Genomic DNA, 26209 nt, shown 5'->3' with positions numbered 1-26209 from the left:
GACAACATAAATGTTAGCAGTGTTCCCAAGGTATTTATCTATGTACCAAAACCTTGGCAAAAACACTGATATAGAGTCACAGGACTTGTGCAAAAGATAAGACTGTATTGCTAGAGGAAACATTTGTATTTTACAGGGCTACTTCTTGTGCTGGACCAGACACACTTTAAAACAACAGAGAAAATTGACTTTTCACAATCTGCTTTTGGTGAAAATTCCAAACAGAAGTTTTCGAATATGGTGAACCATAAGAACAGTGACTGTTTTTATTTTCAAATTTTAGTAAATGAGTTGATCTGCTTCAGAATCTGTATTCCCAAATGTACATGATCATTCCTAGTGTTAATTCTTGACAATTGGTAAGAGTAATTAGACTATCTATTAGACTATCTATTGGCTAAATAAATAAAACTAGAGTGTAACCCTTCATTTCATAGATGATGGGGTAACACTGGTATTATACAAATATTACAGGATCGGCATTCTATTTACAATTGCAGTTCAGAGGGTCACTTTATGCTCTTGTGAAAATTCAACTTTCTAGTGTTCCTATGAAGTAGCACAGTCTGACATATCTTGCCACCAATTTTATTTCATTGATCCATCATCCAATAGGCAACAAGATGAGGGCACCTATCATCAAATGTAGCAATGAGGAGTAACATGACATCCTTAACACAAGACCATGCTAGTCATGAACTTTCCAGATCCTTTGATAGCCTGTTTGCTACCTTGATAACCATAACAAGGTCTGGAACTCCGGTCCTCAAATAACGAGTCCTGTACCCTATTGCTATGTGCTGTGATTCTATCTACCATGTTGCTCTATGCAGGGATAAATTTATTCCTAAATGTTGAAAATTAAACTTCTCTGAGTGTGTACACGCAATGGTAGTAGCGCTGTCAATGTCCAGGGCACATGAAATAACACTAAGATCATGGGCGTGTCCACAGTCACTCCACAAAATTGTGCAGAGTGACTGTGGTGTGCCCAGTCCATGATACGGAGAGTTTCCATTTTAAGGTAGTATGTGCCTCGAAAGTGAAAGACTTCAACTTTTACTCAAACTTTCCTCAAGGAATCTTTCATTCATTTTCATTCAAAATGAAGAATAAAAATTCGGGGGGTCACTGTGCAAATTTTGGAACTAGAGACACAAACTACTCAAAATTTACTGATATTTGAAATTCAAAATGGCCGCCATCCCTGTGTTAACTCTATGGAGAGAAAATAAAAATTTTGTATTTTCGAAAAATTAAGCTGGTGAAAACTTTTCTTACACAAAGAGCTTTAAAATGAACCCCCACACGTGCTAGATCAGAAAAGAATTGAAAAAGTTTGAGAGTCCGAATATCTGACCCTGAGGCGCATTTCTACCTTAAATATTAAAAATAATCCAGTCACACACACACATATAAATTTCACCATTTATTCCCTCTATTTACACAGTCACTTCCCTAAAAAATTAATCCAGTCCACAATCCATTCAAAAATGGAACAAGAAATATCCACCCTGTACGGATGTCAGTTAAATTTGCAAGGCCGATCTCCAAATAAATTAATAAAAATCACACAAGTGTTGATGTATTTTGACAAAATCTGATTTTAAACCAATACTTTAAATTTTTGATTGATTAAAATAGGTAGACAAATACAGTCAAATCAGACCACAAAAAGATAAGAATACAGGTTACATAAGCTTGAAAACAACTTTTCATTTTCAGAATCTACAAGAGCAGGTTGAAACTTCTCTAAAACATAAATAAAGTTTGTAAAACACTTTCTTAGAAAAAACCTCCATGCTGAGTTCGATCATAAACACCATGTAGTGCCAACTACTACACTAAACAGTGCTACAACACATGCTTTTCTAGTCAACTTTTTGAATAGGGATAATGTGAACTCAAATATATTCAACCTGTTTATTATTTTATCCAAAAACAGTGTTTTTAAATAATATAAACATTTTAAAATTGCTGCCTTAGATTGTGAGAATATAAATTCACATCTCTAAATTTGCAGTGTACACTTTATGTTGCTCGATATAGCAAGACATTTTATGCAAGAAAATTTGTACAAGCTTTGAATGATATAAATTTTGATATTTTGTTTTTGGAATGCTTGAATACAAGTCTTGTACATTAAGAGCATGTTTGTGTAGTCTGCGCAGAAAAGTTAACTGATATAAGTCAATCGGCAAATCTTGAAAAAATACTGACAACAAGGTTTGTAGTAGCCTGACCCACTAGACGCTTTGCTTTACTCAGGCATACGCAGCACTTACTGTATGTGGGCCATCTTGTTCACCCTGTGATCTGACCAACAATCTGCCAAACTATATTGCTTCAATTTCGTGATCACTTCACCATCAACACAACAGTCTGCTGAAGTTAATTCCTTCAGTTTACTCTATTTTGATCTTTATACGCCAACAAAATTTGGGCAAGCCTCGGCAAGAACTATGAACATTCCGTGTCACAAACCAACCTGGAGTGGATATGGTTAGATGGGACTACGCACTTCAGAAGATGTAAATCTCTCCTAAACTTGGGCAAATTTGAATTTTGGGGACAATGGGTAAGTTCGCTTCTGAAACACACTGAAATTGCTGTTGAACATAATGCAAAAGTCGCTTACTGATGTGTACAAATATATTCTCAGAAAGTTTCTGTATTGATATATCAGGGTATTTCAACCCTGTGCATGGCTTTACAACTTTTGCTAAAATGCCTTTGAAATAATTGCACTGTTTGGCATTGATGGTACACAATTTTTTTAACATTTTTCATTTTTTTCTGGTTAAATGGATGAAGTTTTGGTACCCTGAATTGAAAAAAAAAGATGCTCAAAGAGATAAAAAGAAACTACTGTATGTCTACAAATATTGATGAAAAAAATGTGAAAAAAGGCAAGCTTTTAAGTAGGATACTTGTGCAGACATTTCATATACACCATTGTTTAAATAAAGCACATGAAACAGAGCTGCGTTTGGACTCAAATTTTCATCTGATTGGTTCAAACCTATCTACAATGGCAGACACAAAGACGTGACGGGATAAATGAGCTACAGATATATTTTCCGTGAGAACTGGAGGATAATAAGGTGCAAAAATTCAAATGTTCAAAAGTAATCTGCCTTAAAACACCATCCTTTATCTTCACTGGAATTATTTCCACAAGAAAAAATGTGTATACTGTCTGTTTACGAAACATATCTGATGGAATTTCATGGTTTTTTTCAAACAATATCGAAATGAATGAAAACACTTTCCAAATGAAAATACAACAATTCTCAAAACACTGAGTGTTACAACTTGTAAGATTGTACTGAATTCAATTTATAAACCATAAGAAGTTTCATCTCCCCTTCCTCTCCCCCTCCTCTCCCCCCCCCCCCATCCCCTCCAAAAATAGTAGTGGAACAGCATGCATAATGTGCATCTACCATTCACTGATAGAATTTACAATTATATCTGCCAACACAAATAAGACAAGGAAAGTTTTTAAAAAAATAACACATGTGCAAGTCCATATACCATGTGCTTGCTCTCAACTTCAGCCCTTAAAATCCCTACTTTTCCAATAAAAACTCTATCTCTGAGGATTTTCAACTGCTACAAGTAACACTGCATTGTCAATACTGAGTTAGCAATACTCCAAAATGCCACAGCTAAGATTCCTTTTACGGAAGGATACTGAATCTAATCTTATGTTTAAACACAATGTTTTTGATGCATCTCTCCATTAGTCATGTGTGTCAAGATATCAATACCATACTGACAATTTTCATTGGCAAATCTCTCAAACAGTGCTGTCTGTATTTTCATTCTAGAGTTACCGGTATCCTACAGATGGAGAGCTCACTTGCTGTGGAACAACTAAGTAATGGTTATCAAAGTACTTCAGTAGATTAGTTCATGTGTTGCATACAGTATTATTCCATGCACCAAGGTATTGAATTGTTGACAGGATCAGTACACTTGGTGATGTCTGTCCTATCCGCTGTAAGTTTTACTTGCAATTCCAAGTAAAACTTGCATATTTCCACATAAATGAAAATGCTGCTGAAAAATTCAACCTACTAGCACCAGTAGCACCTTCCATTGATATGGGCTAGAAATCTCAGTATGCAAATATGCACCAACATAACCCTATGAACTTTGTAAGTCTTCTCTCAATCTACAAATTAACTAAGAACTTTCACGAGGGAAGAAACAATGTACATGCTTTTCACAAACTTAGGATTGCCATTTTTCATTTCTTACGTCTTTCCACTGCGCTCTCGTCGTGTGATGGTCCCAAAATATAACAGACTGAATTAAAGAATAGATGTGAAAATGACTATATAAAGGTCTGTCCCTGGTGAGTCAAACTCAGCATATCAGGAACAGGTTTTGTTTGCGTGGCTTGTTACAGATAAATGATTCTTTCATAGCAGTATAGTGCAGTATTGATTTATATTGTGGTTTCGCAGTAATATAAAATAAAACAATCTGTAGTTATTTTTGTGCAAACTCCCTGTACGTTATGTTGTGCAAACTCCTGTACTGTGAGGAGCATGTTCCTGATTCTAGCTTCTGTGACAGTAATGTCATTTTACAACAACTTAAAATGTAAAATTGATGACCAACTGATAACCTCTGCATGCATCTATGCTACAATTGTGGTAGTTGAAACCCTAATGCAACCAGAATACTTTAGAAATGTGTCTGTGTATTTACAGTAATGCACTTTGGATGTCTCTTGTCTCGTTAATCAATCTTGACAGCAGCATAGATTCTCCTAATAAAGGTGTAGGCAGCAAAGAAACCGATTGTGCCGGTCAGGATCCAGAACGTGAACACCATAAGGAATGAATATCCAAAGTACAACAAACTAGGAATGAAATCAGTTATCTCCAACTGAAATAAAAATACAAAAATAACAAATATCAGAGGATGCTGATGGCAAAGATGCTCTGCAATATTAACCCTTTGAGCGCCAAGGTCAATTTTTGTCGCCTTCATAAAATGCATCCCCAGTCAAATTTTTTCAGAATTTTGCCAAAATTTTGATGGAAAACTGTAGCCAATGAAATGTGATGTCCGTTTAGTCCAAAATTGTCAAAAAAATTTGCAGAAAAATTCATAAAAATTGGTAAAATGTTGCAGTAATATTGAGCACCAAGGTCAATTTTTGTCGCCGTCATATAATGCATCCCCATTCAAATTTTTTTGAGATTTTTGCCAAAGTTTTGATGAAAAACTGTAGCTATTGAAATATGATGTCCGTTTAGTCCAAAATTATCAAAAAAATTACAGAAAAATTCATAAAAATTGGTAAAACGTTGCAGTTATATTGGGTTGGAAAAATTACAGCACTAAAAGGGTTAATCATCATCTCTGAGAAATCTGGTCACACATGTGTTATCCAAAAAACTTTTTTATTTTGATATCATTTTTCTTGATTTCTTTTGCATATCATCGTAATATTTATATTTTATTCTGTAGTGTATGTATTTAATATTTGGATGTGCATCTTGCAGGATCTAGCTTGATCATGTACTGTTAATATATACTAATTAACTACATTATCAGAATGCATATGAGGAATTGGAACTGTACGCATATTGTTAAACTGGGCACCTCTTTGATGATAAGAAATATCAACTATCTACGCTTCAAGAAATGTTGTGGCACCTTTTTTTTGAACAAGATCTAATACTGGTGTTGAGAAGAAAAAGGACAGATAGCAATGACACATTAGATACATGCATTTTGGTGACACAATCTGTGTATGGTTATCCAACACAATGTGAGAGAAAGTTTTGAAGTGGTCAAAACTTACCTTGGTAACAAAGTAGAAAATGGCATAAAGGAATACATAAAATGCAGAGCCGCCAGACACTATAAAAGAACGCCACCACCAGTGGTAATCCTGTCACAATAAAATAACAATATCCGTGTTAGAATTGTACAATTATAACTCATCATTCTTGCTGTACTTATGGTAATACAATGGTATCATAGTCTTATTGCAGATTTCAGTCAAAATCAAATTACATGGTGTGACAACAGTAATAAATGTGTACCTCATTCAAGTCTGCAACTGAAATTGTCACTTCTGAGTTGTTGGTAAATCTTTGAAATCATGTCTTGTACTGATCAATTCCAAAACCAGGGTCTGTACACTCAAAGTTACTTAAAATTCGAGGACTTTTCAGATAATTTACATTGACTTTCTGAGGTCCAAAATGCCAGGTATCATTTTAATTATGTAATTTTTGCATATCATTTTATTTATAATTTTTACGGTATTTCATCTTATCATCAACTTTGTACCATTTCTGAAGACTATGGGTGGATTATCAGTTTTCCAGAACTTTTCCAGGACTTTCTATGAGGTTTTGAAAGTCAAGGACCTTCCAGCAGTGTGTGTACCCTGTCAATCCCTATTTATCCATACAACATTAGCACACTACAGAGTTCAGACTTTACAGAAGTGAGCTCTACAGCAGACACAGACAAATTTGAAAAGTTTTGAGCAGCCAATAAAGTGTATGTACGGTTAAAGTTTCATAGACATGTAAAGACTCACCTCCCCACATAACTGGAAATAGACCATTACTATTGCAATTTGTGAACAGGATATTACTAGGATAATAAATACTAAGAATAGGAAACCAAACAAGTAATAGAACTGGTTTTCCCAGATGGCCTGTGGAAAAAGAAGAAAATGACAAATTTACTCGATGCACATGGTACATGAACAGCTCCGTGTCTGAATGCCACACTTCACCATTATCTACACTGTCATCACTTAACAGCTTATTGATTCTATGAAATAGACTGACAGGTAAATAAACCCTTTTTTATGAATCTACATCTCCTGAAGTAGCAAATGGTGGCATTAAGGCTAGTCCCGAGTGGAGTGAAAATGTGGTTATGAATCTCACATTTTGTAAGTAATCTTACTGATGCAGCATATAAGTTTTCCCAAGTACTGTTGGTCTATGGTTAAATTCCTTTGCTTCAACTCTAGATGGACAGGTATTGTTTCCTTGGCTGACAACACAGAATTGGGACAATGTTTGATAGTCTCCATGATTAGATAATGGTTCTTATATGCTGCATCAGTAAGATTACTTACAAATTTACTCGATGTGCATGGTACATGAACAGCTCCCTGTCTGAATGCCACACTTCACCATTATCTACACTGTCATCACTTAACAGCTTATTATATCCATGAAATTGACTGAGACATAAGAAAACACTTTATCTACATCTCCTGAAGTACCAAATGGCATTAAGGGTAGTACCAAGTGGATTGAAAATATGATTAAGAATCTGACGTGTATAATCTTACTGATGCAGCATATAAGTTTTTCCAAGTACTCTTGGTCTATAGTTTAATTCCTTTACGTCTTCTCTGAGTAGACAAGTCTGTTTCCTCTACTGACAAGAAGAATTGGGACAATCTTTGATGGTCAGAATGATTAGGGAATTAACTATCTTGGGATTATGTGCATTGACAAAACTTCAGTGAGGCAAGTACGGCAACTATGACTTTGATACTTACGGTGAGGATGAAGAAGAGTTCTATGAAGACAGCACCAAAGGGTAGAATTCCTGCCATTAATGTGCTGTAAAAACACAACAAAACAAAAATATTCTGTCGATGAATTAATGATATTCTTGAATGGTAGTACGATGAGAACAAAATACTTCAAAACTTGTGTCTCTAAAATCACACATTGGATAAATTTTCAGTTATGCACCATACACAATATACAACACATGAAAATGACAAATTACACATGCAACATGTAAGTCTGTACTGATGAAGGTACTTCATGTACAGTCTTTGTGTATTTGACAATCCACAAGTTTTACCCTAATGCTTCCTGCAAATATATCAGCAAACAATTTTGAAAATATTACTTGACAAAAGTATGACTTGATTGAAATGATATTAATAGCAGCCAAAATGAGACATTTCAGTCTATTAGATAGATGCAAGCACTACACTTTGCTGCAAAATATCATTACTGTAGAGATCAAACGTTTTCAAGACCATTACTTCATACACAAATGCCATTGTCGTCTTACCTGAGTATTGGATTCATGTACCAGATCTGTTCTGGAACTTGTCTTGGAATTTGATTGGTACGTACTGGATGATCATAAGGCTAGAACAAAGGAAAATGACAAATTCAGAAGAAGATTTAAGACTACATTTCTCTGTAAACAATACGTAATTGCACTGTTGACAGAACATGTAAATGTATATTCACTTCATAGGGAGGACATATATATACACTGGTAAGCCTTACAGGGGGTTCCACTGTTAACTGGAAGTGTCAATGGTACATCAAAGCAGTCTTACTGACCATCAATAGAACACAATAGATCCAAAACAATTAATTCATAACAATTAATCCATACATCTTACCTGTTTCCTGAAGCCAAAGAAATATCCAAAGAATACCAATGGTAATGATATTCCAAACCACATACACAGAAGTGCTATCATTGTACTAAATGGCACAGCACCAGATGAACGCTTTCCCCAGATGAAGAAATTGAGGAAAAACACGACACCAAATACAATACTGGGATAGAGCATGGCAGTCTGTGAACAAGGAAAGTTATGATTACAAACAAGAAATTTGTAGGAAACTAATACAGACTCTGCAGGGCTCGAAATAATACCTGTCTGCCTGTCCCGGACAAGTGAAATTTGGCCTGGGACAAGTAGTTTTGAAAAGTACTTGTCCAAGTGGACAGGTAGGTTTTTTCAGCCTGCAACCAGTATTTCAACCTATTGACTACAGCAAATATTCATAAGTTTAAATTTATATACCAGCGTTTCCGTTACAATTTCAAAACTTGCGTACGATTTTACGCAACTTGGTTTTTATTTGCGTAAAATGTATCAACAACGCGTACGGTGTCGGTGGGAATCGGTATCTGAAGTGAGTTGTGCAGTCTTTTCTGTCGAACTTGGGGGTTTCCTTTAATGCGCATGCTCTATTAACAAAAAACAATTACGTGGGGGCCTTCAAGGTGTAGCAGCTTAACGCTTGCAATGCCGTGATGCATGTCTCCTATATGATTGTTGAGCAGCCTAATGACTTCATGTTCAAAGAAAATACTTTCTGACAATGAAATTAGTGTTTTCAAAGGGCCAACAAAAAGCAGATACTGATCAAAGTCCAGCGGGACCTCTCAAGATGCAACCCTACAGAGTGTAAATCGTCACCCGTAAACACTTTCCAAATAACATGCGACCTAATGACCATGATTAACTGTATTGTGTTACCAACAACGTAGACTCGATGGATTCTCGAATTTTTTGCATAGCTGTAGTGTCATTGTCTGTACAGAACTGATTGACATGATGCTTTGTGATGATGAAATACAATGTTTCATAAAGAGTTGCGGTCCGCTAAAGTCTAAAATGTTGCAATATCATGATAAATGTCACTTGCAAGCAGGTGCATAAGCATATGTTCTATTTTTGTCCTGCATTGAACCACGTTGACTTGAGGCAATGTAGTGCGAGCCAAGTACGTCCGTGTCATGGGGCGGCATTTCTCAATGCGTATTAGTTTACACAGTCATGATTTTTTTTTGCGTATTTGCGTAAAATATGCAGGATTTTGCGTTAACGGACACGCTGTTACAGTATATACCTTTTACAATTTTGAAAATCATTATTTGGATATTTACCTGTCAGAAAAAGGTAAAAGAAAATTCGATAATATCTAATCACTGTTTTCAAGAGGCAGCCATATTGATTTATCTGAAGTCACGTCTCAAATCTCTTAGATTGGGAGATTCTCAGAGCTATCTCGACACCGCTGTTACGCCAGTTTGCATATGATACAGGCATGACTTTGTTGAATTGAATTGAAACTAGTATAGTTTCTTAGAATAAATTATGCCATTTTGGACAGGTACTTTTCTCACTGGGACAGGTACTTTTTATTTTGACTTGTCCAGTGGACAGGTGGTTGAAAAAAAGTATTTCGAGCCCTGCTCTGATCTCTGCATGCTCAGAATTTTCAAAACTTCAATGATTTGCTTTTTGGATGTTATGATTTTTAATTGATTAAAACAGTGTATGGCATTCTGCAAGTAGTTTATCTACAGGACTTATGTCTTATAAAAACATCATTTACAGCATTGGTGCAGGCAGTCATGTAGCAATTGACATGGATGGTTGAACTACCTGACAACACATTACACACTTTTCACGCTAAATCGGTGTTGTGACCACAGTAAATTTGCCAAGACTATTTTTTTCAATTCACCATTAAAACCCTTTGAGTGCCAAAGTCAATTTTTGTCACCTTTAGAAAATATACACCAGTCAATTTTTTTCAGATTTTTGTAAAAATTTTGATAACAAACTGTACCAAATGAAATGTGATGTCCATTTGGTCCAAAATTATCAAAAAATTACAGAAAAATTCATAAAAATTGGTAAAATTTTGCACTAAAATTTTGGTGGGAGAAAATTACAGTACTCAAAGGGTTAACAGCTATGTTTGAAGGTTTCCTGGATTCACATAGAAAGGATGAAATACCTGCTACAACATAGAATGTACACTGACCACAGGAATTTGTTTAAATACTTGATGTCTATATTTACCATAAATGCAGCTCTTTTCCAGTTGGTACCTTTCATAGTTTTGTACATTCTGCCAGCATAGAAACCAGCAAAGGCCCTGAAAGTAACCAAGACTTATTTGAAATACACTGTCAAATTAAGTGACAGATGCAAAACGTCAATGAAATCACTTTTATCCAGAAACAGAGCAATGCTACAAGCAAACAAGTATATGAGTAGCTACTGAGAATATTCTTATTGCCAAGACTATTTTTTTTCCAATTTACCATTAACAGATTTCAGATCATCACTGCCTGAAAATTCTTGTATTAGTCAAAGACATCCATGTAGGCATCTCCTGTGCATTTAGATTCTAAGGCTTTGGTCCTCTAAATGACTTATCTACACTTTTTCATGCAAGAACATCACTGCATATCATGTGTCTGACATACTATGTGTAAAGGTGTAAGAGAATACAGGTACGTAAATTTCAGGTTTGACTTACCCCATGAATACAAAAAGAAAGAGGCCTGCTGTAAGTAGTGCACCTCTACTGCTTGGAGATAACATACCAAACATTGCAAGAACTGCAAAGAAGAAACAACAAATCATTATCAATGTTGTAATAGCTACAGATAATGATATAACCACATTACAGAATCCAACATCAGCTTTTAAAGTGTTCTTTTTTCACTCTTTCTTGCTCACCAACAGTGTAATTTCATGGAAAAACCGAAATTGACTTGTGGCGCATGTTTGCCAATTTTCAAAACAATACTTGTACTATTGTTAATACAAGCTCCTCAAACAACTTGTCAAGCGTTTTTAAGCTTTCTGGGTTATGACTCTACACTACTTTTGAAATATTTTTGGTGTCTAATATTAGAGAAGCGAGGGCAAGACACAGTCAGTTCTTACCAATTGTAATCAGAGCCATACAGAATATCTGAACACCAGCACCAATGACAGATGATAGAAGGATCTTTCTCTGAGGCGGTCTGAACACATCACCATGAACCAACTTCCATCCAGTCTCCTCCATAGTATCCTCCTGCGATGATATACAAACACATAAAATGTAGAAACATTGCAGGATAGTAGCAATATGTATACATGCCTTTAGTACTTTAATACAAAATCCAGGCTCCATACACTCAAGGCCACTTACAATTCAAAGACTTTACAGGTGATTTTCAAGGACTTTTTGAGGTCAACAGTACCATTTTCCAGGTGTTTGTTTTCACGATATATCATTTTTATACCTCATTTTCCATACAATTTTTAAGATATCATGACCAATCATTTCGTGAGATTTCAAATTGTGAGTGGATTATCAATTTTCCATGACCTTCAAAGTCTCAATTTCATTTTCAAGGACTTTTCCAGGACTTTCGTTGTGGCTTTAAAATTCAAGAACTTTCCAGGAGAGTATAGACCATGGACATTATGTCTGATAATGAAAAGCTACAGAACATGGTAAATGCCTGTAATATATGTAGGTGGGATTTTTGGTACTGACAGCATTATTCTCATGTATTAGCTTCACACTGTCTTATTGTAACTTCACATTGATAAATTCCTTGCTTGTGAATTCAAATTCCCTCTTCCCTGAGTAAACGGAGGAAAACAGTTGGAGGATAGAAACACTTTTGAGAAATTTGCACAGCTCATAACCTTTAGTTATGACTTTTGCCCGTAGTATCATGGTCTATGATCTGAATATTCAGTTTTGTTTGTAGTCAAGGCCTGTACGGCAAAAATACCTTAACCTGCTGAAGAATGACAACCAACAAAACAGTGAACAATACTCACAGCATCTTCCTCCTTGTTGTACCGTGCTATGTCTCTTCTTAGAGTTCTTACAATGATCATTGTCAGGATACCTGTAGGTTCAAGTCAATGCAACGATGCAGAGATTAAAAAATATTCTGCATTGTGAAAGACTACTCTCACTGCCATATTGCACCTTGGAGTATGAAATAACACTTTGAAGTGAATTCTACCAGTCTCTTTTAAGTTTATTGGAAACAGGCACCATATTGGTGTTGTCTTTTCAATATATCGGTAAACATAAGGCCATATAAAGGTCAGAAGCTCAAGAACATGAACGTGTTGCTATCTACTGATACTGTATGTCCTTCCTCTATGGGAAATGTGATGAAAAGTTTCGTAATGGGACCAAATAATGAATAAGAAATTTTCACTTCTAAGAAGTCATCCATCCTTGTACATAACATCATTGAATTTGCACACAAATAGATGACTTCACAGTTATGTATCACTTTGTATAGATGATCAAGATTTCCACAGAAAAAACATGTCTTCTCCAGTAACAACTGATTTTCGAGTGTTCCATATAAACCTGACTGGAGTCAAAATAACTTTATCCATTATGAACAAATGAGGAAAACACACTGCTATGTATGACAAGAGACAGATAACTGACTGAACTTACCAGCCAAGAAGAACACAACAACCACTGAGTTGATGATTGAAAACCAATGAATCTGTACATCACTCATGGCAAGATACGTATCCCATCGACTAGCCCAACGGATCTCACTGGATACCCACTGCACTTCATATGTGAACAGGATTTTGTTTTCCTCTGTTGAAGAAAGGAATAGGAAAATATTGGTGAATCTCCAAGCCTGAATTTGTCAGATGTAATATATTTTAAAGAGAAATCCAGATGTTAACAGAAGCAAGGCAAGGCTTTTACAACTGAAAGTCAAACACAGATATCAAATGCTGGGTTAAATTTCATTTCACATGTGGAGTCTACTTTTTGTATATTGCTTTATTAACTGTAACTTACTGTCTGGTTCTAACTCTTGTCTGTCAGCATCAGCTGCTAATTTGCATGTGTCCTCAGCTGTCTTTTCAACAGCCCCATTCTTCAAACTTCTGGTTTCAACTTCAAAACCAACAACACGGTAAGTTTGAATGTCTCTGTTGGGAAATAAACACAGAGACAGATTTCAATGATCGTGGAATACCATACACTGGGTATCAACAAATCCTATCGATATTTATTATGTCCGCATTCAGTGCCTGTGAAACAACTGATGAAAGATAAAATCCCAAGAAATCAAGTGATGAAATGGGTAAATTTACACCAGATATGATAAGTGTAGCAGGCATTTCGACGTAATACTGTATTACAAGTATTAATGTTTGGCCCTTCGCCAGGTATACCTTCATCAAACATGGGATTTTTCAATATTGCTACAAATAAATTTAATCCTACAGTATTAGAAGTAATCTGTTTATAATATTGGTAATGTGTTTTTATTCTATGCAACAGTAATCAGATAATTGAAGTACATATGGTCTGTAGATGGAATTCCCTGGAGTAATTATCAAACAAAATATGGACAGTTGTGTCCAAAGTATTTTTACAGGACAATGAAAAACACTGGGAAACTACAACAATACTAGATATGTTCGGATAATTACTGGTCCAAAATCTATTCTATTGTATGAATCAGTCTTTCTCATTATAAAGGATATCACTGACTTAATTTCATTGCAGTTGCAAACTGTTAACCCCATTCAAAAATTACATCACTTTGTATTTTGAAAGCATGTAAGCATGTGCATGTCTGCAGTATTTCATTTAGAGTTGGTGTGAATCATCTTAAAACACTTTTCCTATTGTCCATCCTTAGCTCTATAATATGACATTTTGATGCCATAAGCCTCATAGCAGTTATGGGGGAAATCTTTAATTCAACTAATTTTGGCATTTGTTTGAAGGGCACTGTATCACAAAAGATACAAGACAAAGGTACGTTCTGAATATCACTTTGGATCAAGTCATATTTAGATTGAAATATACTAATAATTATGTTGTCTTGCTGTGAATGGATGCCAAAAAGTATCTTTACACTTATACTGATGAGGAAATGGCATTGTAGATTGTCTTGGCAGTACAAAATGAACACCTGCTTTGATGTGTCTGACAGACAATGCCTGGATTACCAAATCACCCAAATCATGTGACTGCATGGCTTAGATGAAATATTGCATGTGTGTCTGTGTGTTTTCAATATACTTACTGCATGGCTTAGATGAAATATTGCATGTGTGTCTGTGTGTTTTCAATATACTTACTGCATGGCTTAGATGAAATATTGCATGTGTGTCTGTGTGTTTTCAATATACTTACTGCATGGCTTAGATGAAATATTGCATGTGTGTCTGTGTGTTTCTGATATACTTACTGCATGGCTTAGATGAAATATTGCATGTGTGTCTGTGTGTTTCCGATATACTTACTGCATGGCTTAGATGAAATATTGCATGTGTGTCTGTGTGTTTCCGAATACTTACTCTTCTGGTGCATCTGCATGATATTTGAATATTAACTTGAGATGGTTGTTGATGTACACCTGGGAAAACACACAAAGGAAGAAACCACAAAGTAAGATGACATGGAAATGACCTATCACCAACTCTAAATATTAGTCAAGGATACAGCTTTGTTACACACTACACAGTAAGTGAGGCTACCCACAATTCCCCTTGATTTGTTCACTCAGACTTTTTTTGCTAAAGGCTTTATCAATTATATCAGTTTCTTAACAATTTTAACTTACAATTTAAGTTCAGGTTTATTTGTTATAACTATGTTCCAAAATTATTGATTATGTATAAAATTCAAGAGTAAATTGAATGAGCAGTCGATGTTTGGAGGTGCTAAAAATTGCACACTTGTCAAGATAAAGTTATGAGCAACTAAGATGGTCTCATCATACCACCTGTCAGACATGCAATTTTCCTTTGTTACGAACATTAAAAAAAATCAATTGTATATGGCTGTCAAAAATCTATGTCAACAAAATTTCAAAATTGCTATCTCCTCCGTGGAAAAGGGGTTTATCTCTCATTATTCACAGTAAGAATCACAAAATTATGATTATCAGAACTATGTTGCCAGAATTTTGAAATATTGACCGAGTTGTTCTGTGTACAGAAGAAATTTGCTTCAGTCAGTGAGTGATCTCCTTGTGTACAGATCACTGAGAATTGTGGGTAGCCTCACTTACTGTGCACTAATGCTGTAACTGTTTCCAACATGTAGATGACATCTCCTTCAGAATAATTCAACAAGTATGGCCTTTTTATTGCTATAGCTGACTTGTTTTTTACAGAACAATCAAGAAACAGGGTAATGTAAAGCCTGAGCCTGGCTTTCGAATGCGCATGTGTTGCCAACATGGCAAACCACAGACCTCGCTGCTGACGTAAACACATTTTAAGAAGTGGTTTATCACCATTGAAAAGCCAAAAAGAAAAATGAAATTCCATTTTTATGTGTTAGGATACAATAATTATTCAGTATGCGGAAAAATCTGATAGTTTTAGCTTTATTTTTTCTGAATTTATAACCTAAATCTTGGCACTAATCATTCAGTGCAATTACTAGGATATACTGGCCCATCTTCCACACACAGGTATTCTTATGATTATAATACTTAGATTTCAGATTTATTTTTTATAGCCTACTAAATTCGATAAAGGAATGAATATTTCATTTGGCTTCATATCTCAAAATTCAACCTTCAATAACGTTTCTGATAAAAAGGTGTTTACAGAGTCATAACTTCATGCTTACTTTGTCGTCTTGATGTTGTCCCAATCTGTAGCCGTGTTCATACTGGTTTTCTCCAGTATCCAACATCACAAATCTTGTAGCCGCTGGCAAATTATCTGATATCCTGCATAGAAAATAAAGAGCATGGGTGAAAGATATCCATATTCACACTAGGCACTCCTGCATGTCAAACATGGAACTTTTCTCTATTTGGTTTGGAACTCTCATACTAGTAATACTGATAAAAAAAAAACATGTTTAATCATATTTGTATTAACATGTCAGTGTCCCTAGGGAAATCATGTCTAGCTTTTACAACCCATGGTGAATTTTTACATTACATGCTGGTATATTGCTGTCAGATACAGCCAATTTTGAAATGGTGAGGTGGTGATTCACTGAAAATCTTGTAAGATACAACATAGACCCATGGACTCTAGGGTCTACGGATACAAGAAACAAACCCTGCATTTACTTTATAAAGCTGCATTTGTAACAGTAAACCTGACTAGATATTCAATTCACTCTTGGTGTTGACCTTCAATAAAATGTCTATGGAATATTGTATTTTTAAGTCATTACCTAACATCACCTGTTCAGTTTGAGTGTCATCTGTGATGTGTCAGACATGAGATCAAGTCAAGTGTCTGACACAGCATAAATGATATAAATGCTGATACAACACAAGGAACAGGTGATATGTGGTAATACTGGAATTATCATATATCCATGCTGAAAATTTGACAAACGACAGCAAAAATATTACATTTCTGGGGTGTTCTACTTTTACTCTGCCATGGCCTTTGCGTTAACAGGCTTCAGTCATAAAACTGTTTGATGTTTCTCCTAAAGTAAAAGCTACATGTGACAATTCTTTCGCAAATTACTGAATGCCTTGAGTAAAGACACCAGGACTAAGATGAGATTGGAGGAAAATGACTACTGAACTATGGTCAATACGGTATTACAGTATTATCTATGAAAACCTTTCCTGTGCTTCAAACCCTCCATGATTCTAATTTCGTTTGCAAACTGATCATTGTGCAAAGCAGATAGTAGCAGCCATTTTTTTTTTTTTTTTTTCAGTAAGAGTCACCATGTCAACAGGTGTCAAACCACACTCTCATGCCACATGGCATTTGTGTAGATAGACTGTGCTTTGCAACCCTGGAAATGTCTGAAATATCCTGAAGTATCTCTGGAGCGTGGAAGAAATGTCAAGGACTTGTACTAAACTATCAAAGGATGATATTACAACATTCAACACACAGTATTTAGTTACCCAAAATATTTCCCTCAAAGCATTTCAAATTTGGACATTGACAGGATCCCATTGTAGATGGAGAAAAGCCACCATTTGATTTGTTTACTTTGTTTTCTTGCAAGTTGCCAGTAGGAGCACTACTGACAGGCATATCTCAACGTTTACTAATAAATATCATGGCTGATATTTTTCAGTGACGTCACAGATATGGAGAGATGTATCAGCATGGGAAAAGGCTACTTATATTAACGATGCTGAACTAGGTTGCATACTTACAGATGGACATAATAATTTTCTTTGATTCTGGAGATCATTGTGTTTGACTGTTTTGCATCAAGGGTCTGCTCACACAAAACTTTACACGGCAAGCCTTCATTCATTTTAACCTGTGCAAGAAAAGTATGATATAGCAAAATTCACTTGGAAAAGTTTATTGGGTTGGACACCACATCATAGACGGTGAAGTTTACATTGACCTTTCCATCAAAAGTTCCTGAGTCGTTATCAGGTACATGTAAGTTGGTTAAAATCAATATGGCAAAACATGGTCTTAAAAACTCATTTATAAACATGATTTTCATTGATTTGTATTCTGTGACATGCATAAACAAAATCTATCAGTCAGTGTATATCAAAGCAGAGCATGTTACAGTGACATAATTTTTCTGACATTACTATCAATTTCCTAGAAATTATTCGTACTGGTAATGTACAGAAACAGAATTACATTGACAATTATGTTGATAACCATTTATAAGTTACAGATGGATACTGGAGTAAAGATCTTACAAGCAGTGCTTGCAAATATCTATTTTTTTCACAGGAGTGCCACAAAAACTTAATTTTGAAACAGTATAAACTATGTGAATGAAAAAATAGCTTGCAAAAAAAGGCAGAATTGGGGTTGTATGTAACAAATTTACTTCCTTTGAATTTAGGCACGTATGGAAGTCAATTTACGATAAACAGTCATTTCACTAACAAATTGTGACAGTTACAGCCCTTTTTCACTTACAAAATGAAATGTCTAAAATATAAGGAAATAACACTTAAATAGTCATGGAACATATGGAAGTCAATTTACGATAAACAGTCATTTCACTAACAAATTGTGACAGTTACAGCCCTTTTTCACTTACAAAATGAAATGTCTAAAATATAAGGAAATAACACTTAAATAGTCATGGAAGCTTGCAGTTTACACATGCATACCTTGTATGGAGTATTGACAATTCTGTCACCTCTCAAGACTTCCCCTAAATTCTCTGGCTTGTAATGCAGCTCACCCTCTGGCCTACAGAAAGGCAACGAGTAGTACTCATATGGTAGCTGTGTCTTTGTACTCGTCATCTTTACTGCTCTCACTTCAACATCTTCACCATCTTTGAATTCAACTGGTGCAACACCTGGTACATAGAAAGCTGTACTGTAGGACACACCTAGTAACACTACTAAACCTATGGTTGTCAGCATCTGTAAAGCAAAGGGACAAGAGAACGACATTTTATAATTTCCCATACAATCAGGAGACCTTCAAGCAATTGATAACTGGGCTTGTTTTGTAGGTTAAGAACAGAAATGACAAAACTAGCTCCCATGTTGGCTAAACACTAGGAATACAAGTACACATTTTTTATATAGCACCACTGGGATTTCTAACAATGGAGATCATCTAGTTAGACTGACTTACATGTACCCTAATGGGATGACATTATCTGTGGCAGATAAACTTACATGAAGGGAAATATCCAAGGTCAAATAAAAATCTACATTTGTCACACTCTCCAGAATGTACTTTGGAAAAATTTCATGACGTAACGTTCAAATGAATGGCAATGTCATTTGAATGTATTTTATATTTGTGATCTCAAAAAGGCATCTGGTACATACACGGCATTGAAAATAGGGATAAATTTGATACAATTAGCCTACATTCACAGTAATCACTGGAACTATTCTTTTGTTCAATACATTTTAACAATGAACTGCTAAGGCCTAATCACAGCGGAAAGAGACTATAAAAAGCACAAAATCAGCACACTGCTACATGTATTAGTCAAGCTCTGAATGACAGAATTGATTATACACTATTGTTATTCTCACTGTAGGCATTACCAAATTATGAAAGACATTTATATACCACATGGGGAGAGAATGTTTTGTAAAGAACCGGATATCATATGGAATGGAAATTTATCACCATGGTTACTGATATAATACAAGAGTGGACATGTTGCTATGGTTACTGCTGTGATCTGTGTGATTGAAATCTATCGCCATAGGCAATGATATGATACAAGAATGGAAACCTGTTGATGTGATCCTGAAGTGTAAACCTCATGCTGTGGTATTTTATAATAATCATGTATGACAGCAGAAACAAAGCTATTACTTGAGAATTGAGGTCAGAAACAGATTTTCTGTCATGACGACATGAAAGCCCTCAATTTATTCATGATTCATGAAACGCATGCTCGGTACCAGGTACACGCATTCAGTATAAAGATGAATTTAGCCACTCAGTCAGTGCAATTGTGTTAGACATGGATCAAAAACAGTTACTGTAATCCAAGGAATACAGTGGCAAACACTAAATCAAGAGTTCTGCTGATGCACCACAATAATGTGTGTGACAGATGAGAGGAGTAACAGCTGTTCAAAAGTTGCAAAATGTGGCACGCATCACAGAGTGGAAAATTTCTCACTTCCTCAGAGAACACAGCTTACATCAATGCATATGAAAGTATCCCCTAGATAATATGATAAATACATGTATGTGAAAGTATCCACCAAGATGTAATATGATAATACATGTATGTATCTACATGAACTATGTTCAAAGTGTCATAGTGTAGATTTTGTACAACTCACTGCAAACAAGGATACACGACATGATTTGGAAAATTGCTTGGAAAGGGAAGGGCTCTAAGGACAACTTGATTCCAGGGGTATATTTCATCCATGGCAATCTATCACAATACCCACCAACACTAACAATACAGTAAAGTATCCTACATTAGATGAGCAGTAACACGCTGCATACTAAATAGAGACAATTAAGAACGTGTTGCTTACAGCCAATCTTTTTAACAGAGGGGGCTATAATTGACAACACCATGTTGAATTTCATTATGCTACACTTTCAGCTAACTTGCTATCAAGTTATCTGCAACAAGTTCTAGATCATTTGATAAGTCACCTATTCCTTGTCCATCAAAAGTCTAAATACAGATATGCATTTTTGAAGTATTACAGTTGTACCTATTAGGTGTTTTACACTTGACTTTTTAATAATTTCTGAGATGGAACAGATAGAAATGAGAAACTAAACGATATCTAACTTGGTAAAAATATGGAAAATTAGTATATGAATTGACCTCAAATGAACTTGAAGTGCATTTTACCAAAATATTTCTGTTATCTATACCAAGATCAAATACTGGTAAGTGTATACAGTAAGTTTATTTTATAAATAATTTTCAGATTGCACCACCTGTCAAAACATTTCTGGTAATGATGGACAACATGCATGATCTTGATCTCAGTTGATAACTTTGTGTAATGCCTGTAATGTGTACAGTCTGCATTGATGGCAGCTATAGAGGGAAGACTACCAGATATTCTATAGTATGAATGGGGTTATTGTTACATTGACAGCATATAACATACGATACACAACATTCAAACTTTCCGTCACTATAAACCTTGTGAAATAGCCTGGATTAATTTCTAAGCTGATCAAGGATTTGTTTTCAGTGTGTACAGTCATGAGTAGTCAGCGCCAAGTCCTTGCACAAGTTTATCAGGTCTCTTTATATTTATGAAAACAATCCTTATTCAAAGACCATTCTTCACAAATGTAGATGATAAGTGAAACATTTCTGCATGTAACCTATCATTGTTTGCATCTGTATATAAATAATATCAGATTTCTTACTTGATTTACAAAAAGTGAGCATCTTTATTTACTAAATTTGTGTGCACACTTTTGGTTTTTTTTTTGTTTTGTTTTCATGTATAGAAATAAAAAAAATTAAAAAATTATCAGTTCTTCGTCTGGTGTGAGATTTGGTATGTGTAGGAGTTGACTATAAAACATTGATAACATTTAATGATGAGAACACATGTTGGAGTATTGCAGGTTGTGTTTTCAGATTATGTAAATCTCTCCTTTCATTCGCAAATCACAGCCAAGACATCTGCTGCACTAGTGCCAAATGTCATCCCATTCAATAATTCTGAAAAAGCATGAGACATTAAAATCCAAGTTCCACGTGGCACTATATTAAATTTTTATATAGGTGTTTGCTCTTTTGTGTATAAAATTGAGACATTCATCATTTAAATTGAAGTTTTGAAAGTATTAAAAATTCTATGGAAAAATCTGATAATTATGCTGATATAAGAATGTTTACGACAACAGAAAATTTTAATAGAGGCAAGATAATCACTGCTAAGAAATACACACTTAGATCTGTAAATATTAATTATTGTGTTGAAATGGGAATATTTTCAGATGCCTCCACTTTTTTTGGCAGCATACAGTGTAGGTACAAATTTGTTTAAATTTTCTTTAAAAATTCTTAAACTCAAACAGAATATCAAATTTTTCTTATCCTTTCCCTCCTTTATGACCACTGCTTAAAATCAATTTTTAAAATCAACACATGAAATATTTCAAGCAAACAAAGAATTGCAAGTTGAACACAGCAAATTGGATATGATGTTCTGGTCTGGATCTGATGTGATGTTTTTCTTCAAAGAGAACTACTGTCTTGCAAATGAGTTGCAAAGAAGAGTCTTTGAAGGTAGCAACCTGTTGAAAATTGAATATTTCTTGTGTAGACAAGCTGTCTTGTTTTTTATTTTATAGAATACAACAAACAGATAATTTTGCACAGAAAAGTTTCACGTAGTTGTTGGCATTGGTGAAAGGTTTGAACAGTCAGAGCAAAAACAACTTTATCAACCATGCTGTGGCTTCAACAATCAAAATTTATGACAGCTTCGCTTTAAATTCAAGAGATATTAGAGTTTTTTGGTTCAATTACTAGTCATAATGGTATATTATATTACTTTTATGATATGTTTGGACATTCTTGTATCCCTATCAATGATGCACTTTGAGAGAAACAGTAACAGTAGTAGTATTTCTAGATGCACATAAAGTGAACAGCAGATATATGAGAACTGTCTCCTTACCATTTGAAATTGAGAAATTATCAAAAGTGCATAACACCTTGTTTGAATAAAATGCAGGACCATTGGAAGGCAAACCTACTTCAGTAATGTACTTACATTATTGTACTGAAGCATTATTACAATAAAAGAACTGAAAGGTTTGTCATTCAACAATCTGAGTTTTCCATTTGAGAGATTAATTTCTACAGTCACTGTGATACATGATACAGATTCATACTGACACAGAAAGCGAAGCCGCGTGAGGTAAAGTCTCCTTGCGACACTACTGACAGTGACAACATTACTTTCATAGCACACTGAAACCCAACCTCCAACAAATGAGTTATATCACTCTACTCTTAATGAGCCAATAATTTAGGATTTTATTTCCTTGAAGGTCATTTCCCAGTATTACTGCTTTTTTGACTTGAACTTTCTCCTTATTGACCTTTGACCCTGACCTTGTGCATTTGTTGCAGATACAGTCAGCAAGAACTGCGGGCCAACTTCCACTTCACAGAGAACTTTCACAGTCCTCTCAATGAATTCGAAGCTTTGAGAGCTCGTTTTTAATAGATTGATAGTTTTTGCTATCAACTGTGAATAAATGATAATTGGAACTTGTTACCTGGTTACAGGCATATTTGTAATCTTGATGTGGGAATTGCATCTGTTGCATTAGTCCTTGGATTAAGTCTGGCAGGCTAGCCTTAACGAGGACAAATCACGCTTACTGAAAATGTATAGGGTTTTAATCTGGACTCAGCAGTCATACAGTAAATGTGATATCACAAAGCAATGTAAAGTTTAACATTTATGTAATGTAACTTCAGGCTCTTTATTATTATATTATCAACTACCTTTAATATTGATAATATCTTCTCCTGCAGTGTCTTATAACTGGCTGTTGGCCTGACAACATGAGCCATTTAAACGGACAAAGTTGCTCATTTTTCATAAATTTTGTTTGATACAAGATACTACTTATATTGTTTGGCATGTTGAAAGATACTGAATGAATGGTTGACCATGCATATATTCAAACCCGGTTTTAGACAAATTAAATGAAACCAGCGTGAAAATGAATTAATGGTCATGACCATTAATTCATCTTCGCCATGGTTTCATGTATCGTGTCTAAAACCGGGGTTGAATATATGCATGGTCAACCATTCATTCAGTATCTTTCAACATGTCAAACAATATAAGTAGTATCTCGTATCAAACAAAATTCATGAAAAATGGGTGACTTTGTCCCTTTAATTATAACATCTGCAATTTGATTTTACTCAAATTAAAAATGTGAACACATCAAGACATAATCAAGTGATGCTAATCAGAAGATAAGATTGAATTTACATATCTGACCATCATACAAGTACTGAACAACACTTTCTTTTTTGAAACACATATACATGTAGTGTAGGGTTCTCCACAAGGAGATTTTGAAGGGTGAACCACCCTTCTGTTGTTGGAGCAATCTACTCATACAAAAGGACACACTGTCACAACAAAAGAATATGCATTTTAAATTGTTATGTAAATTTGTCACTCCTCTGTTTTTCCAAGCTGTGGAGAACACCAGTACTGGGACTGCTCATAGACAGTAGAGACTGACCATTGTCCTTTCTGTTGAGGGACTGTGGGCTGACATGTTTTTTGCTGTTCTGTTTGGCCTTTTGTACGCAATAGTCTGATCTGTTTTCATGAATGAAGCCATACCAAAATTTGAATATGAATAGCTCACAGGTCTAAAGCATCACAGAGTTTTACTTGACTTCTAACATTATGATTATTTCTTGGAATGAAACTTTTTTCGTATTAGAATTTACAGCCACATAATGACAATTTGCACTTGTTGTGTTGTTTGATCTGAATTACTTCATGACTTGTAAAAAGCTGTTGTACATATGTCTGCATTGTACTATGTCTCTTCAGTGATACAAACTGTCCATCAGAACTATTTAACTTGATCATTTTCATTAAGAAAAGTGTCCAGAATATGTATAAACTACATGTACTTACTACGTACCCTCTCTGCACCCTACCACTGACAGCATTTAAGGCTATTGATCTAAAGTTGACATTAAACATAATGTTACTGTTAGTGTTCTCAATTTTTGATGCAGGAGTATCGTTTTCTACAACGATTTTGGACATCTAAATTAGGAAATGTGAGTGACAGTGTCAGCCCATCAAAATCAGAACTGAACTAAAGTATAAAGTGTGAGTATAGTTTCATTCATATATCAAAACTATTATTAATTTGTGAGGATAAATAACAGAATATACTGTAGGCTGTGTGTTGATTTCACTGGCATAGCAGGATGGTGCTTGAATGTAAGCTTCTGGGCACTCTGAAATCAATGATAATTCGAACAACTTGGAAGGATTTGTTGTATATACTACAGGTACTATTTGTTCTAAACATAGAATGTTGAGTAGTCTTCTCTTTACATTTAAAATTGGATTTTGTACTTTTGCCACACACACAAAATACAAAGGATGCCCATTGACCTTGATCAGAGATTTTTTTTCTCTTTGCAAGTATACATGTGTCCTGAATATTAACAGCAACATTGCAACAGTTTTTAAACTGTGATTGGTCAATATGAATAATCATATCACGTATCAACCAAGTGATATCTTAGACGCTACTTTCACTGCTCCCCTCTAAAGCAGAGGTCTGCTATAGACTTGGCTGTCTTATTTGAAGAAAGCTACGCCAGATGTCTTATATGTTAAGAATGTTGGTTATCTGAAATATTTTGCAGATTTATTGTGCCTATAAAAGAAACGCGTCCGACAAGAAACTTAACGAAGACATGCATGAGAGAAAATCTTTTTTTTGCCCCACAAACAACAAATCTCCATAGTTGAAGAGTTCATAAAATAACTGTTTCTCGATGAAATCAGCAATGATTGTGTAGCCAAAACAAACTACCTTGAGACAAGTTTAATGAACTCTCGATAGGACAGTAAATTTTAATATTTCGAGGAATATCAAGAAACTGTGAGATCTGAAATCATGATAGAAATTATGACTGAGGAATAACCTAAAAATATTATTGCAACCGCCCTTTTCACATTGTAATACGAAACCACACGATTGCTTTACAAGCGAACAATCCCGAACCATCGTTATAGTTGGGTTGCCGTCTAATTACTGAATATTCTTGGTATGAGTAAGATTCGCCGGCAACATAAACAACAATTACTCAAGGAAAACTTGGGTTTGGCACGACCAGATGATACCGGGTAAATTGGGCCGGGACTGAACACGTAGTCAATAGCGTGTTAGCAACGTGTCACCGGCTCATGTGAGCCGAAAAAGGGAAACAGTCGAGACTTGGGCCTCCTCTTATCGACGCAAAATACCTTGAGGTAACAAGAAGTGACCTGTACCAGAACAATTTGAATCGACTGGTAGATAATTATTTCCTGACGGACAACTACTCACCTTCTCCGCCATCTTGGATTCCAACGTGGAGATTGACGGTAATGAGTTCATCTACGTAGCAGCAAAGCACTTATTCAACTCGGAAGCGTCATTTTTACGGCTAGTATT

At 35.2% G+C, this 26209-nt stretch overlaps 1 protein-coding gene across 1 annotated transcript; it reads right to left on the bottom strand.

Moving 5' to 3' along the window:
* Positions 1-1416: 1416 nt before the first annotated feature.
* On the bottom strand, positions 1417-26180 carry LOC139132827 (transmembrane 9 superfamily member 4-like). The gene is made up of 17 exons (XM_070699086.1): positions 26102-26180; positions 18673-18933; positions 17737-17846; positions 16218-16320; positions 14933-14991; positions 13416-13549; positions 13053-13205; positions 12410-12480; positions 11516-11648; positions 11103-11184; positions 10640-10715; positions 8435-8614; positions 8092-8171; positions 7562-7625; positions 6578-6697; positions 5828-5917; positions 1417-4902 (listed from the first exon to the last, which is right to left on the bottom strand). Exons 1-17 carry the CDS (start codon positions 26150-26152, stop codon positions 4753-4755), a joined length of 1917 nt encoding a protein of 638 aa, XP_070555187.1. The 5' UTR covers positions 26153-26180; the 3' UTR covers positions 1417-4752.
* Between the last annotated feature and the right edge of the window lie 29 nt (positions 26181-26209).

The sequence above is a fragment of the Ptychodera flava genome, chromosome 5 (genome assembly GCF_041260155.1).
Source record: "Ptychodera flava strain L36383 chromosome 5, AS_Pfla_20210202, whole genome shotgun sequence".
NCBI classification, from domain to species: Eukaryota; Metazoa; Hemichordata; class Enteropneusta; family Ptychoderidae; genus Ptychodera; species Ptychodera flava.
Note: the sequence above shows the minus strand (reverse complement) of the source record. Positions and strands in the feature narration are given on the sequence as shown.